General features: G+C 36.9%; 1 protein-coding gene across 1 annotated transcript in view; it reads right to left on the minus strand.

Annotated features, from left to right (window-relative positions):
- Positions 1-17,781, minus strand: part of OTOGL (otogelin like) — a 168,961-nt gene that overhangs the window by 81,062 nt on the left and 70,118 nt on the right. The window contains exons 24-26 of the mRNA XM_004700773.2: positions 14,832-14,939; positions 13,996-14,134; positions 4,385-4,519 (exon numbers count right to left, since the gene is read on the minus strand). Of these exons, the coding sequence (XP_004700830.2) occupies positions 4,385-4,519; positions 13,996-14,134; positions 14,832-14,939 (382 nt within the window). The remainder of the gene's footprint in view (positions 1-4,384; positions 4,520-13,995; positions 14,135-14,831; positions 14,940-17,781) is intronic.

Raw genomic sequence — 17,781 nt, forward strand, 5'->3', positions numbered from 1 at the left:
TTCTACTCTATCCTAGAAGGCCCCTCTGGGTAGAAATCAACTTGATGGCAAAAGGTTTGATGGTTTGGTTTTACATGAAATTAGGGAAGCAATCAGAACCTGGTAGAGAGACTCACATGGGAAAATGTTGAAAGGAAAAAGAAGGCATTTCTGTTATGAGAAGGATATAGCAACACTATGGATTTAGAGGCAATTAAGGGGTTAACTCTGTCTAAGCATAATTACACACAGTGATAAATATGTAATAATGGGGACTAAAGATGGTCCCCTCACCTGTAAAATAGAGTACTTTGATTCTGTTTATATTTTTGAGTAGTTAATGTTAAAGTGACTTTTCAAAATATTTAGTGAAAGCTATAATCAAGTTCTTTCATAGGCAGTGTCTTTCAGGAATTCATCAAGTGAAAATGTCTATGCAGCATAGACTAAGAGTATTTTTAGTCTGTTATGGTTTGTCAGAGTTGATTTGCATCAGTTACCCGGATGCAAAGCACATCTTTACTATCTGTCCTTTTCATTCGATGAAAAGTTTACTAAAATGAAGTCAATTGCATGGGGTCAGATGGAGATGCCGTACTCCGCACTTTCCAGATTAGCAAGTATGGATGCTTCTCTCTAGAAGAGTGAGACTTTATGAATTGCTTGAAGGAGAGATGTCCACTTCAGATGAAATTAAGACACTTTAAACAAAGTTTGATTAGGTTTCTCTAAGTTATAAATTTAGAAAATGAAAACCTTTAAAAGGAAGTTTAAATAAGTTAATAGTGTTTATTTCTTAAATATTTGGGAAGATTAGAATTCAGCTATTATTATAGAAAAGAAATGATTTTTTTTTCTTCTCCTGGATAAGAAATCCATCTGCTATAAATAAATGGTTCTATTTACACTTCTGCTTCTTGAGAAAAAATATTGGCAGGATATTTGTTTGATCAAACTACTTTTATGACTTCTGAATTTTACTTTATACTTTGCAGTCAATCTAAAGGATATTCATCAACACCTACATACAGGTGAAAATTGGGTGTTGAAAGTTACATACAACTGTAATTACCACTCTCAAAATGTGTCAAATTTCCTTTACCAGAGAATTTTATAGCTTCCCTTAAGTTCTTTTTACTATCCCTGTTCTTGGAGACAAGGTTTACCAATATGTGAATACCCGGTGGTGGCTGTGCCAGACACAGCACAGTACAACCCGGTCCGCGACCCCCGCACCAGTCTTGACATCATTGGATTTCAACGCAAAATGTTGGGGAAAAATTGCATCAGAGCTTGATCAAAACATCAGAATCCGACCCAACGCATGTGATTTTTGTCAATAAAAGCAATTCGTGTTTCAATCACTTGGCTTTAGTTGGTGTTGTTAGTACGCGTTGTTTAAACCTTTTGCAGCTGTGTTCCAAGTGTTTTGCATAATTTTCTTAGTTTTTGTGGCTCTTTATATTGCTTTTAGATAAAAAAAAACCACGGGTCCTAAGACAGTTTTTTGAAAAGAATCATCATGATAAGGAACTGGTTGACCATAGTATCGATATTGTTTGATAATTGAGTAAACCCTTTCAGAAAACAGTTAAGGAAACGCCAACAGCAGACCACATTAAACTTTTTTTTTTTTTTAAGAGAAAGCCAGCCGGGTCCTAGTGAAAAAAGGCAAAGAAGGGAAAAAACTCCTGAAAAGCAGCGACCAGTTGATTTGATGGAAGGAGATTCCCCTTCCAAACAAGGACTCTCTCTCCACCCCTCCTCTCCACGTCCGTGTCCACGGATCCAGATCCTCATCAGTCTCAAGGTGTGGGCCGTAATGTAGTTGTTAAAAACTTTTTTTTAATGTGTGTTGCTTATTTAATTATATTATTTAACTCTGACCTTACTTACTTTGAGATTTCATTTTGTGTAACATTTTGTATATAAAAACAAGGTTAGGGTAAAAACTTGGTGGTCAAGAACAGAATAATCCATTTTCAGTTATTTCTTATGGGAAAAATTGATTCAGAATTCGACTGTATCACATCTCGATGCTCCTTGTAGAAGAGATTAGCGTCGAGGTCCGGGGTGCTACTGTAATTACTTCAGAAAGACGCCAAGATAGCTATAGAAACTCTATTTTGCTCCCCGTTTGAGTGCTGTCTGGTTCCTTGTAAGGTTTCTGGCTCACATATAAGCTATGTACTAAGGTGCTAGTTTTCAACCAATCACATGCAGAAGAACGAAGATCTCATTAAAACTTTCTACTTTAACCTCTTCCCAAGAAATCCCAGTGACTGAGGCAGGGCTCAGAGACCAGCACTTCTAATAAGTACTACTCAAAATAAATACTGTCATCAAGTTAATTCCAACTCATAGCAACTGCCTAAGACAGAATGGAGCTGCCTCTGTGGGTTTCTGAGAGTAATCCTTACAGGAGAGAGAGCTTCATCTTTCTCCTGCGGAGAGACTGGTGGTTTCGAAATGCGGACCATGCAGTCAGCAGGCCAACATGTATCCCACGTGACCACTGGGACCCCAAACAAATACTACAGCTCATTTTCATGGAGGTTTCCAGACCAGACTGTGAGAAACACCATTTAAATTCTCACGAAAGAGATCATTTTTAAAAGTCTACTTGTCAGATCATGTCACTTCCAAATCCAAAACGTATTATTTGTAATTTGTTAAAATGTAAAATGAAGTCCAAAGATCTTATCACGTCATTCAAGGCCCTCAGGTGGGACACAGCACCTTTGTCTACTGCTCTGGCTTTGCTGCCTCCCTGATAGTTACTCCTCCCCACGTCTCTCTGTCCCTCCCTCCCTCCCTCCATCACCAGCCCTTACACTGTGTTTCCACCAAACAAATCTGTTGTCGTTCTTCCAATGGGCCAGTTTTTATCTTTCATTTACCGTACTTTGAATGATTTTGCAGATTGTCCTCCAACTACTTTTCTTCCCTGGCTGACTCCTACTGACCCTTTAAGGAGTTCAGTGTTTCATCCAGAGTGTCACTGCAGAGCCTTCAAAAATGAGGGTCAAAAAGAAGTTCTTGCAATTCATTATCTCATCTAATCCTTACATGCACTTAAGAAATAGATTATATAATTGACAGAAATTTAAGGATGGGAACATTGGAGTTTACAGAGGTCAGATACATTGACCTAGATGACACAGCTATCAGAAGTACTAGATTGATATTGACTGACTGGCTGACTGGCTGACTGACTCCCAAGCCTGTGCTCTTAACCAAGACCCTGAACACACAGGGCTGTTTCGATGTTCCTCCCAGGGATCTGTCTTATAGCTCTCAACACACCCCCATGATAGCAGAACACACTGTACATTCTTATTCTCTGGAATACATTGCTCTCCTGAATGTAAATTCCGTGAAGGTAAGTACAATGGTTTTATCCTCACTCTAGCCAGCACTTGGCAGCGTTTGCTACATAGTAGGCATGATGGAAGCAGTCCTGGTGGCACAATGATTAAAGGTTGTCGATTCCGATGCACCCAGTTGCTTCATAGGAGGCCTGTGCCGTGTTCTGCGCCTGTCAGTATCACAGCCTAGGGAGCCCCGGGGGAGGAGGGGCAGTTCCACTCTTGGCTAAGGGATCACTAGGGGTTGGAACTGACTCAAGGCTCACAACCACAACAAGTCTTCATTGTGTTCAGTGGTTTTATCCATTCGTTTAAATTCAGTGGGCTAGAGGAATCTGGAATGAACATGAGCCCAGTGGACCCTAATTCTCATGGAACTTAAAGACTCGTGAGGAAAACAAACACCCATGCACATGATCACACTCAAGTCTGACGCCTCTGAGAAGGCAGTGCTGGAAGACAGGAGGAGCTCCCCGGGGAAGGCAAGAGGACACCTGTCACAGACATTTAAGTCAAATTGAAAGATCAATGACATTAGAAGCAGTGACACTCATGGGAGACCAGAAGTAATGAAAGAACATTTTTAGAACTGATAAAGTTCCAACTTCTGGGAAATGAACTTGAAGCAGAAGGTGATGGGAGGCTAGGCAAGGGTGGGCAAGCACCAACTTGGCAGAGTGCGGGGATGAGAGGGGGGATGAGAGGGGAACCGTTTGAAGGTTTGAAAGTACCAGAATTTCAGGAAATTAAGTTTCCTTTTTAGAAAAACATTCCTAGATATAAAGTGGCAGGATGGATTAGAAGGAAGGAACTAAGACGAGAATCCAGGTGTTCAGTTTGAAGGTTACTAAAGTAATCCAGGTGAAAAGTGATAGGTGCCAGGGCCAGGATGGTGACTATGGTAGTGAAGGAAAGAGGAAAGAATTGAGAAAAGGGAGTATTAGTAAGGCACAAAAGAGATATGTGAGCATAATTTACTAAAGCCACATAATGTTTAAGAAAATGTAGATCTCTATTACTTTATATAGTTTACCAACCTGCTTGTAAGGAGTATCATTCAGATAAATGTCAGTGTCTCCAACGGAAATTAAAACACTTTTAGAACAAACAATGTCATTGTCAAAACACTTCTTGTTCTGGGCAATGACAGATATATCCAAATCATCTGTACTCTGCAATGTAAGAAAAAGCTTTATTACTACAAAATTTCATAATATTTTAATATTTAACTTATTTCTCTTTACGATATTAAATAACAAATTTTATAATGGATTGCATGCATATTAAAATATAATTTATCTTTAAAATAAAAGTTGTATATCTAATAATGTGAAGAATTTTTCTAGAAATATACCAAGATAGTTCAACTTTTAAACATTAATCTCTGATGCAGTCTATTAAAATTTTGTTCTAATGAAACATTTTCCCATTGAATTACTCTGCTTCAAATTTGCCAACTATTAACATTTTCCTGTCAATAAGTGTCTAAAAAGTCAATATGCATCGTATGGAATTTTAAAATAAATATTTCCATTTAAAGTATCATGTCCTTTATTTTATTTTAAGGGGTTTTCTGGATAAATTATGTATTTGCTTACAAGTTAAAGTCCAAATATACAGAAATATGGTATCTGTTAGTAAATAAATCAATATATTAGAGTGCTTGTTTTGAACTAGGAGAATTATATATATTATTAAATTTACTATAATTTTAATTAAATATTATTTTCATTTAATAGACCAGATATTGGAAGTTAAGGACAATTAACTGACTGTCTTAAAACTCACTTAGCTAAATTAGGACAGATACTGAGTTTAACCCTCTAATCTATTTTTATAACTTGTAAAGAAATTTGTAAGAGTATAAGTGATGATAGAGTAGAAAAGTCTGATTTAGATTATTGTGAATCTTTAGGTTCTGAGAATATTATTTAGTCTCAAACATTCTAACACCTTACCTCTAATTAGCTCCCCATTCTTGGCGACAACCCACACCATCTGTTAAGAGCAATTTCTCTTATCTTAGAGTTTGTTCTCTCTCAAAATGAGGGTTCCTATCTTAATATCCTAACTTCATGGGCATCCCAGAAATTCATTGCAAAATATTGTTCATGAACATGTGTAATTTTTTAGTATATGTAGCTTTCATCAAGCTTTCAAAATATTCCTCATCACCCCAAATATAGAAGCTACTTCCCTGCGAGTCTTTGCACTCACAAAGGATGGTGGGATTTTCCCATAAAGAAATGTGGTGCTTTCCTTTTGACCCACTGTCCAATTATCAAAGGTTAGTGTACATTTCCTGAGTACTTTTCATCTTTAACCATATCAGTAAATAGTCCTTTTCATAGTGAAAAAAAAGCATTTAATGTTTGGAACTCATACGCATCTTAATGGAAATTTTCCACCTTTAGGTCTTCCCATCAACAACAATATGAACATTAGTCCAATACATTTCTTTCTTGGGCCAAAATCTTCCTGTTACATTATCCATTACTATTAGCATATTGCCTAGGGCATGAGTTTGCAATGAATAGTGTTGATGAAGTAATAAATGTGTTCCGTTGTGACCCATTTTCTTCCCTGTAGGAGCTGAGAGCTTTTGTACCTCTTAAACAAACCATTTCCTACATTTGGAAAGGAAAAAATGATAAGTCATTAAGACGATTGTTGCATTGTACTGCTCAGAAAAATAATGCTACAGTTTTCCGCCTTTATGAAAATGTTCCAAGAAGAAAACCAAAAAAATACGTAGTTGGGGTTATGGTTAGCTCTTCCTTTTGGGGAGAGTTAATTAGATTGTGAAAAGCTGGCTGATAGGCTTTCTGTTACCATTATATTTCTATTACGGTTCATTGGGGCCCTTCAATGTTAGCCTTATTCTTTTTATTAACCATAAGCTACAAGGAATATTCTATATGGTTTGGCTTACAGTGGCATGCTATGCAGTGCTATGGTGACAAATGTTTGAAACGCTAGTAATCCCCAAAAGTTACATATCAACATTTCCCTTATCGTCTATTTCAAGTCAATATTGGATTTGGAATTAATGCTGCAAACTTCCCAAACAGCATAATAAGTAATGATTGAAAAACAGGAGCTAAAGGTCATCATCAATGTGCTATATGAGATTCTCAACATCTATTGTTCTTGGGCACTGAAATCTTATACAGACTATTCTCCCAAATAATCCCCAAACAGAACCTTTCCACAATTCTCAAGTTAGCATATTACTGTACTAGGCATGTCAGGCTCACCTCTGGCCATAACACTAGCCAACTTTAAAAGCAACTATTCATGTTCAACCTTGTTTGCTGAAAGTCAAGAGGATATGAAACAGTTACTGATAAAAATAAAAAATGTACAACCATCAGTATAGATGACTCTTCGGTGTAAAGAAAGCACAAATGGTGTCAGAATTCCATCCTATGTGGATGCTTATTCAATATCCATGGAAGCAGCAATGAAGAAGTAAAAAGGTCTATCACATTGGACACATCTGCTACAAAAGACCTCTTGAAAGGTTTAAGGAGCAAGGATATCAGTTTGAGGAGTAAGGCGCATCTTTTTTAATTTCATTAAAGGCATACTATTTTTACTTCCTTCATATGTATACAAGACAGTGAATAAGGAAAATCAAGAATAAGGAAAATCAAATGCATTTGAATCATAACGTCGGCCAATAATACCTATATCATGGACAGCCTAGAAGAATTTTAAAAATCTGTTTTGGAAAAAGTTCAAGCAGAAGGGTCCTTAGAATCTGAAATGGAGAGACTGTCTCATGGGGGTTCGTCTGTTTTGGAAGGGATCGGTCCCTGTGGAAGGTTATCATGCTTAGTAGAGGGTGAGCAAAATGCAGGAAGATCCTCTCCACGGTGGATGAACACAGTGCCTGAAACAGTGGACTCAAACATAGGAGTGACAGTTCGGATGTCACAGAACCAGGCACTATTTTGTTCTGTTGGACATAAGGAGACTATGAGTCAGAACCAAGTGAATGGCACCCACCACCAATGTCCCATGCACGTCCCTGCTGCTGTAGCCGACGAAGTCAGTCAGGTTTGATTAAGCCCAAGAGCAGTACCTTCAGAGATGGACTACGTTGCTGGCAGAGGGTGAGTGAAAGAGGGAAAGGCTCACAATGAGATGGATTGACATAGTGACTGCAACGATGGACTCAAACATCATAATAATTGTTAGTGTGGCACAGGGCCTGGCAACAGTTCATGCTATTGTGCATAGACTCACTATGAATGAGAACAGACACAGAGGCATCTAACAGCAAGAAAACATCTCATTCTTAAGGAGGTACTGTGTTAGGCTGGGTTGACCAGATAAATAAATCCAGGGATACTCATATATGTGTAAGAAAGAGCTTTATATCAAATACTAATTATAAACATCCTAGCCCAGCCCAACTCAGGACCCTAAGTCCAATAGTAGACTGTAAGTCTGTGTTCAGGCTCGTATAGTCAAAGCAATGGTGCAGGATGCAGGAAGATCACAGGTTGGTGGGTACAAAGTCCTGTGGATCCATCTCCAGGGTTCTGGCAGATGTCAGAGTAGTGCCCCAGAAGGAAGGAGAAGGCAGAGAGAGAAGTTTCCCAGGACCCTCCTTATGAGAAGGTTACACCCACAAGGAGTCACCATCAGGGTATGACCTGATGGACAGGCTAAACTCCACTCCCACACTTTTGTATATCTTCAAGTTGACGTGAAATTATGTAACGGCCACAGGTAGTTGAAACTTATATACAGTGAACCCTCGTTTATTGCGGTTAATCGGTTCTAGACCCTACCGTGATAAATGAAATTCCGCGAAATAGGATTCCTCATTTGTAAATCAAATATTTTCGTAGTTAGAGCATAGAGGACATGAAAAAACACCCTTTAGTTACCATTACACTCGCAAACAATTACAGTACACTGTACAAAAGCAAAAATGCATCTGATACGTAGCTCCGATATGTAGCGATGCAGACAGAAGTGTGTACAGTATGAGCCAATCAGTGGCAGTAATGACAGAGCATGCGCTGTTACGCAAAAACCGCGATAGAGTGAAGCCGCGGAAGTCGAAGCGCGAAGTGGTGAGGGTTCACTGTATGTCTTTCTCTAGTCAAAATCAGTTACATTTTGCCCAGTCTTACAGCTTCTTGGTCCTTAGTGTCTCCATCAAGTTGTAAAGCAATAACAGAGTAAAAGTCAATGTCTCAGTAGTTGCATTCTTTCTAACTCCTAGCAAAGCATGGGATAGACTTCCATATTTAATAACTCAGTGAATAAGAAGATATATCTGCAATCAAGTTGACTTTGCCTCATGACAACCTTATTTGCAACAAAAAGAAACATTGCCTAGTCTTGTGTCAGCCTCATGATCACTGGCATATTCAAGTTCAATATTACAGCTATTGTGCCAATCCATTTCACCGACAGTCTCCCTTGACTTCTCAGGAACTCAGCTCCACCAAGCATTACATCTTTCTCCAGAAACTGATCACAGTATATAACAAACTGATAGAAAGGTGGCATATTGACTGTGTTATTAAGTCTCATTATACATTTGGCTCTAGATCTTCATCTGCTCAAGTACAGTGTAATGGATTTTTCTTGCCTTCGTTCTCTCTATGAGGGAGCATCAAAAAGTTTGTACAAGTCCCTCAGAGATGTAAAATGTTTTCATTCCTTATAAATAAACATGTAATTCCTATGTATATGAGAATACAAGCATTCAAAAGTGTTCTGGAGCTTAGATAGACGTGCAATATAGAACCCTGTCTGCCCCAATGTTTTAAGAAACTCTTGAAGAACGGAGCCATCAAAGGAGATTATGGAGGGATAAGAGACAAGTGTGGGAACAAGAAGAATTATACGATACACAAGGGGAGAGAGACTTAATCTATATATATGTGTGTGTAAAAATTTTAATGTGCAATCAGATATAATAGTTCATGTTTACCACTGCAATTGTAATATATAGAGTACTTTTTAGATTAGGTGATTAAAAATTAACACCACCTGCTTAATATTTAAAAGAGGCAGGAGTGAAGACTATTTTTGGTCATCATTGTATTTCTTGTCCTCATTATGGGGGCTGGTATATGGAAACCATATAATAACTATTGCTATTAAAAAAAGTAAGGTGTAGCAAGCAGTTTGAAATTAGGAGTTTCAGTGGTTTAAGGAGAACCGTGATTATTTGAGCTTTGACCTGGAAAGAATATTAAAAGTTTTAATAATAAAGTATAAGAAGAGACCTAGTAGTGATTGTGGTTGATCATAGATTAAGAAAAGAAGTGTTCAAATCTAGGCATTTTGCTGTTCTAGTTCCCTTATTTCCTAAAACACATAGCACTTGCTCTTCTTTTGAGTTTACAGTACAGGGAAATCCTCTGATTGATTTTTCATCTCTTTCTTTTAAACCAACTCTTTCTACCTCGGAAAGTTCAATTATGAGCTTTGTCCCAAATTAGTTTCAAGGTATTTATTCAGAGTAACAATTTAATAGCTTCAACAATGAATACAATATCATCGAGCCTAAAGTTATAAAGCTTAACAAGGCTTTATCCAACAAAGATATGTTAAGTACTTACTATGTCCCTAGAAGAGAGTTACATTTAAAACTACACAATTCAGAGATGGGAATTTCTACCCAACTGTAAAGTCAGGAGACATTATCTTTTAAAATAGAGCTGAGTGAGTATTCATTTTTAAAGTTTCAAGTATGAAAAAGGAAAAAATATATATATATTTAATTATTAGATCATCAACATGGCCCAAAAATGAAAATCTAATTTCACCATATAAAAAAAGATGTTAGAAACAGCAATGGCGATGCCCAGAATCTAATCTATCATTAATGCATCGGGAAGAGAGCTGTCCGACAGGGAAGAAAGAGTTATATTTGTAATTTATAGGGGTTTTTCCGGTCACTAAAAAATCTGAAAGGAAACGAAGTCTTGGCAGCCACGTCTCCTTCTCCAAGGACACGCCACCTTTCCCAGGAAAAGGTGAGGTTTGGTCATGACAAAGCTGGGCAGATGGATCAAGAAAAAAGTACTCCTGAAGAAGAGTTAAACTAGAAAAAATGCAAAATTGAAGAAATATATTTTGCAGCATGATGCTATCCCTAGACCGCAATAGTAGCTGGCAGGCGGTTAATCACTGGAGTCCCTGACTGGTACAAAGCGTAAAGTATTCAACTACTACTCAAAAAAATTGGCAGGTCAAAGAAAAATAAAAACTTTATAAAAGAGTATTTTGCTTTATCTTTACAAAAAGGCACATGCATTTATAAAACTTGAAATTTTAATTTTTCAGACAGTCATTTCTTTGTGCTTACTAAATGAACCCTGGGATCAATTTTAACCCTTTGTTTTGCTTACTAAATCGATTTTAATCCAGAGATGGGATTAATGATCCAAATTCCATTCCTAACTAAAAGAAGGACTCCTTCCGTGCATGGTTTCTATTACACAAGCAGACACACTCATTCAAATTTGAAAGTGAAATATGCACTTATTTTAACATTAAGATTTAGTGACAAGTTAGAGATTGGAAATCAGTTTTATAAAGGTTGAATGCCAAGCTTCAATGGCTCTTCCCTGCTAAACAGATGACCACTATGACATGATAGCATCAATAAAGAAGGATTGCTACCATCATTCATCAACAAATGCAAGAGTTTTCTTATATTTTGTTAGAAATCAGATTTTGTACAAATAGTTTACTTGAAATCATCTCTGTACAATAATAATTTGAAAACAGTGATAAATGCCAGGCATTCAAAGATAAACAAAGGGTTTTTAAAAAGTCAGGTGCACAGCACTAATTAAATAAGTAGTAATTAAGAACTCATCAAATGTTCAACATTTTTCAAAATGATTTGGGGAAAACGTAAAATTAATTACTTAGTTAACTAGACATGATCCCTATCCTTAAACTTCAGAATTTAAAAACTTGTTCTAATCTAGGGAATATACAATATATACTACATAATTATCATAACTTACATTTAATAAACATTAAGATATCCTTTGCTAAGTGCTTGAAATAATTTACCAACCAAGATTTTTTCAGACACTGTAGTGGTCAGAGATGGTAATATATGAAATATACTTAAAATGCTTTTAGTAGGCACTCATATAATTTTCATCATAGAAAAAATGTGAATGGAATTTTCCAGTTTTATTTTATTACTTAGCATAATGCCATAAAAAGAAGAATGTTTAACAATGATATATCCAATTCGATATGGCATTTATCATGTTTCACACGATATTATCAAAGATACTTCCCTTTTTTCTGGATGTGACTTAAGTGGGCTATTCAGAAGAATAAGGGAATTACATCATTTAATTAAAATTGGTCCTTTTCAGGAGAAAAAAAGCCATTATATCTTCTCTACTCAGAGTGTAGTCAGTAAAGAAGGAATATTGCCATCACCAATTAGCTGATTTGTAATGCAAACTCTGCACCCTAGTTCCAGGAATATGGAAGCCGAATCAGTATGTTAGCGAGATCTCCAGACAATTTTAACCTGGACCTGATCTTAACAGATGCATCGTGCATATTTCCTGTAATTGTATGACTGCCAAATCCTCATTTCCCATGGATTAATTAACAAAGTTGAAATCATTAATAAAAAAATCTAAGAAAAGCACCAAAAAGGAAAATCAGTAGTTTACAACAGAAGCAATTTTTAATTTGGAAGACTATACATTATGATGCTCATTTTTTATTTATCTTACAAGAATAACTCTCTACTTTCTAAAGAATGTATAATATGCACATATATATTTATGAAAATAATCACAAGTTATTCACCTGGAGGAAAAAGTATTATTCATTCTTTTTTAACATTTTCATTCATAAGATTAATTCTGGGATTAGTGATGTCTAAATAAAATTTAGCTATGCTTGTGATCCAAATGCATTAGCAGAATGGAAATTCTAAAATATGTTATCAGGTAAACAAAGTCAGGAGTTTATCAAACCTATCAAAATGCCATATATAAAATTGAAAATAATGGTTTCTGATTGCTATTATCATAAAAAAATACTAAGTTGAATATATAGTTTAGTGCCATTTCTATCCCAGATCACCACAATAAAGCAAATATCACAACAAAGTAAGTCACACAAATTTTTTGTTGTTTCCCAGTTCATACTAAAGTTACACTTACACTAGAGATTGTAATCTACCAAGCGTGCACTAGCATGATGCAAGTCTTGTGAGAGAGCCTCCAAGGTGACGCCGAGATATGTGCTGTCCCACTTGCTGTTGGGAAGAAGGCACCGCAAGAGTTGCCCACAGGGGTCCGATGAACCTTCAACTTGTATCTCTTAAGCACCATCAAACCACGTGCCATAAAATGAAGTATGCCTGCATCCACCAAACCACGCTAATAATAATAAAATGGTTGCCATTTATTGAACACGCAGTATCTGTGTCTCTGTCAAGTACAATCCTAAGAGTTTTACAAATAGTTATCTCATCTAATCCTCACAGGTATACCAGGAGAGAAACAAAATTATCATTATCATTTTACTGATGAAGAAACAAAAGTCCAAAAGGTTAAAAACTAGTCTAAAATTTATAAATAATAAACTTAAGAATGGGTAATAGAAATGTAACAAAAACAGTCTAACCAATAAAATGGACAAAGAACAAGAGCAGACTTTCATCAAAGATGATATACAGATGGCCAACAAACATACAAAGATGCTCAACCTCCTTAGTCGTTACTGTAGTTATTCGTTGCCACCCAGTTTCTGATTCATGGATTCCCTCCATGAAAGAGACACCAATCACAGCCCCAATGACATATCACCTCACCCCTAGTAGGTGGCCATGATAATAAAACAGTCATTGGCAAAGATAAATCCGAACACTCATTCGGTGCTGATGAAAATGGTACAGCCTACATGGACAAAAGTTTGCTAGCTCCTAAAAAAAATAAACATAGAACTCCCACACGGAAGCTAGAACACAAACAGATACTTGTATGTCAGTGTTCTTGGCAACATTATTCACAACAGACAAGGATGAAACCAACCATGTGTTCCTCACAGATGAACAGATAAACAAACTCTGCTCGATGCATGCAGGACAACACTGTCCAACCACAAAAAAGAAAATGCAGTTTTGATAGACGCTGCAACACAGATGAACCTTGAGAACATTAGGGTGAATGAAATAAGTCGGTGGCCAAAAGAGAAAAAATTTATAATCTCACATATATAATATTTAATATAGGCAGATGTGTAGAGACCAAAGTTTATTAGTGGTTACCAAAGGCAGTAGAGGAAGGGAAAGAGGAATGTTTAGAGGGCACTGAGTTGTGATCAGTGGTTGAATAATTTAGATATAGATAGTGATGATGCCCCATGTGATGATGATGTAACCGATATGACAGAAATGTACATGTAAAAAAATGCTGAGTTGACAAGTCTTGTGGTCTATGTGGGTGTTTTTATGACAATAAACAAAAGAATTAGTCAAGTAAATGCACTTGGAATTGCTTTAACTTTTGTAGGTAGTGTTCACAGTGTGTAAATTTTCAATACCATTGATCATCTTACTTGCTTTTTGAAAGTCTTTGGGCAATTTCAAGTAAATAAGCACAGTTAAGGCTATGGGACCTACCTTTAGCAGAAATACCTGGCAATCACTGACATAGTCATATTCCAACCCATCAAAGGAATGATAATGCCGGTCCCCATAAACTGTACACACTGCGGGGCATGGGTAATATGTGCAGTTGAACATTCCCCGTCGGCAAACACTATTAGAAAATAACAACAGTTACATTTCTGAGTAATAGTGTTCTAATTATTGGATTTGAAGTCGTGTAAACATTCAGAGGTTTGGGTCCAAGAGTACTAACTGCATCAGTAGCTTTTACAAATAGTGCCAATTCATTCAGATAACATCCAATACATTGACAAGATAGCTATATATCCACTGCTTTGTTTAAATAATCATACTATGCACCAAGCAAACACTGGGCTTGGGCCACACAAATAACAGGCGATGTAAAGCTTGGACACTGAACTGCTGGTAGTCAAAGTCTGCAGTGCTATCTCCTATAATCGAGTCAATTTAAACACAGTAGACATGATATCGTTCATGATTTCCAATCTTTATCTGTACTTGAAGGAAATTATCATTCTCTGTTTTACAATATTGTTTTACATTACTAGAAAGCCTTCCATTAAATATTTATCATCATTTCTTAGGAAGTTGAGTTATTTCCTAGTAAGTTTTCATCTGGTCTTCCTTCACCTTTTTCTTTTGGCTGAACAAATATGCATAATTATGTTGTGGATCCCTGCAACTAGAAACTCCCCACCAACTCCTGGATGCCTTCACAATCGAACTTGCTCAACTTTACATTTCCCTTTTGAAGTCAGTCACATTGCGTGAATACAAGGGGATGGAGACTGGTGCAAAAACTCTATGAAATACAGGAGTGTCCTTACCAGGTATAACAGGGTGTCGTAATCACTTCTCCAGAGAGGTACTCCCAGTCTTTCCAAATACAAGGGCAGCTGTCGGGAACATAGCACCTTCCTTTATGCTCTGCCATTCTTGTAAATGAAGAAGTAAATGCCAGTTAGTGAAAACTGTTCATTTCAGGTTTTTTAAAGATGTATCAGCAATCTTCATTCATTCAACACCATATCTATTCATTATACCCATGATAAGCATGTTTTGCCTGACCCCTGGAGGGCAGAATCCAATCATTCTCACCCCTCTGTCCACACAGTCACCTTGTACGCCACCAGTGGAATGAATCGTGTTTAACTTTTTCCCCTCTGTTAGTATAATAAAATGTACACATTAACCTACAGAGTAGGCTAGCCTTAAAAAAAAATTCAGAGAAGTGAGTGCCCTTTTTTCAATATTTGTCACTTAAAAGATTTTGTGGAATCTAACAATGTTTGACAAAACAGTGAACCATTAAATGGATACTGTGTCCAGGTATAGGAGATAGAGAATAATCAAAAACTCCTTTGTGAATGTTAAAAATTATTCACCGCCTTATTTAAACAATCATAGTATACACCAAGCAAACACTGGACCTGAGCCACAGAAATACGAGTGTCAATTTTGGTTAGGTGCATTATGGGTCAAAAATCAGAATATCAATTTTGCATTTTTTTAATATATTGAGTTTTGAAGAGTGGTTTCCTTTGAAGTGCTGTCTCCTATTTTGAAATAGCCCATGGGGAACAAAAACAACTGAATATGCCTTTCACTGCCATTGAGTCAATAACGACTCATAGCAACACTATAGAACACAGAAGAACTGCCCCTGTGGGTTTCTGAAACCGCAACTCCTTATGAGAGTAGAAAGCCCCATCATTCTCCTGTGGAGTAGCTGGTGGTTTTGAACTGCTTCACTTGTAAGTCAGCAACCCAATGCATAATCACTGCACCACCAGGGCTGCTGTTCGGCATCAGTATAAAATTAAAACAAAACCATTATTTAATCATTAATGAATTTTTGTATTATCAAACTATTTTGTTCTATAATACCAAAATACAAACTCACTGCCACCAAGTTGATGCCAACACATACTTAAATAATGTATATCATATATATCTTATGCTTTTACTATAACGAAATATATATATTTGTATTTCAATATTCTAAAAATCACGTTCTAAGAGTTTTCACAGTTACTAAAATCTTATAAAATACAAAGTTTTAAAAAATTTGCTCTGAAATATAATTCAATGCTATAAGAATCAACAAGGAAGTTTCTCTCTTTTCTGAGTGCGCCGCTTTTCCCATGACAGTTCTTCTAACCCAGCGCTTCAAATCCTTCTTTAATGGATATGCTGTTCACTAGATTCCACTTGAAGGATCATGGATAGCTTATTGATACTTATTTCACATGCAGAGTGTAGAATGCAGCTCAATTGTTGAGAAGAGTGGAATAGATAAACCTATCTTAAGTGTTGAAGAGGAAGGATATTACTGAGGACTAAAGTGCTCCTGACTCTAGCCACATGGTATTTTCCATCACCCCATAGGCATGTGAGCGTTGGACATTGAATAAAGAAGATCAAAGAAGATTTGATGTAGTTTGGAAATCGGTGCCGGAGAAGAACATTGAAAGCACCCTGGACTTCCAAAGAACAAGACGACCTCTCGTACTCTGGACTTGTCTGGAGAGAATAGTCCCTGGAGAAGGGCATCAGGCTTGGTAAAGTGGTGGGGCAGCCAAAAGAGGAAGGCCTCTACAAGCCGGGTGGACACAGTGGCTGCATGGATAGGCTCAACCATCAGAGCAATAGTGCGGATGCACAGGACTGGCAGTGTTTCCTTCTGCTGTCCCTGGGAACATTATGAGCAGGATCTAGCTCTACAGCACTTAACGGTAACGACTTCTCTCTAGACAACTCGCCTTTTCTCAATCCAACGTGATTGCCAAGTTGAGCTCTGTGGTCTTTTATAGAAAATAAACTAGTGACAGGATTAGAAACCCCATAAAAGCAAGTGATATTAGACGTTTGTTTCAAAATATACCATGATAATCACATGCAATACCGCACCATATTTATTCTGTTGATTTGATGCCAACCCACAACAACCCTACAGGACATAGTAGAACTGTCTGGTAGGTTTTCCATGGCTGTAAATATTTATGGAAGTAGACTACCACATCTTTCTCACACAGAGATGCTGGTGAGTTCAAATCATCAAACCTTTAGTTAACAGCCAAGTGTGTAACCATTGTGCTACCGGGGCTCTTAATCACATAGACTCTGGTCATCACATTGCCATTCATAGCCTTTTACCAGAAAGCTCTAGGTATTAAAGAACTCTATGTATTAGAGAGCTCTATGTATTATTTTCAAGCCACCCAGTGGTCTCTTAGTCAATTTCTTTCATATCTATTTAAATACAATAAGAGAAGGTAGAATAAAATTATAATGAGATTTAACCAGTAAATAAATCAAAGCTGAAGAGCCAAAGGCGAGAGTAAATCAATATATCTTTAATAATAACACTTAGCACCAGCGTATGAAATAATATAGGATATGGTTTGATTTAATCAGCATCCCTAAGAGGAATAATTTCCTAAGAGTCATAATTAAGTCAAACAACAGTTTCACTTATTTTACCATAATGAAATTTTCATGTTCTTGTCCTTGTTAGTAAAAGATAAAATGCTCGTCTATCTTTTCTACAGCCTGATTTCTACCTGCTTTATCTTCCCGCGCGGGCACTTGTGTTTCATTCCCCTCTCTCTCTGCCTTCTCTGTCCTTCCTTTCTAAAGAGTTACTTGGCTTTTTGACCTGTTCCGAATGAGGGCGTTTGGACAAAAGCCACTGTCCTGAGGAAAAAAGCCACCCGACCGCCCTCTTCTTTGTTCATGGATTATAGGAGCTGGTCCCAAGAATCTCTTAGTGGGAAC

The sequence above is a fragment of the Echinops telfairi genome, unplaced genomic scaffold (assembly GCF_000313985.2).
Source record: "Echinops telfairi isolate 266 unplaced genomic scaffold, ASM31398v2 ScPeMD7_2;HRSCAF=8, whole genome shotgun sequence".
Taxonomy (NCBI): Eukaryota; Metazoa; Chordata; class Mammalia; order Afrosoricida; family Tenrecidae; genus Echinops; species Echinops telfairi.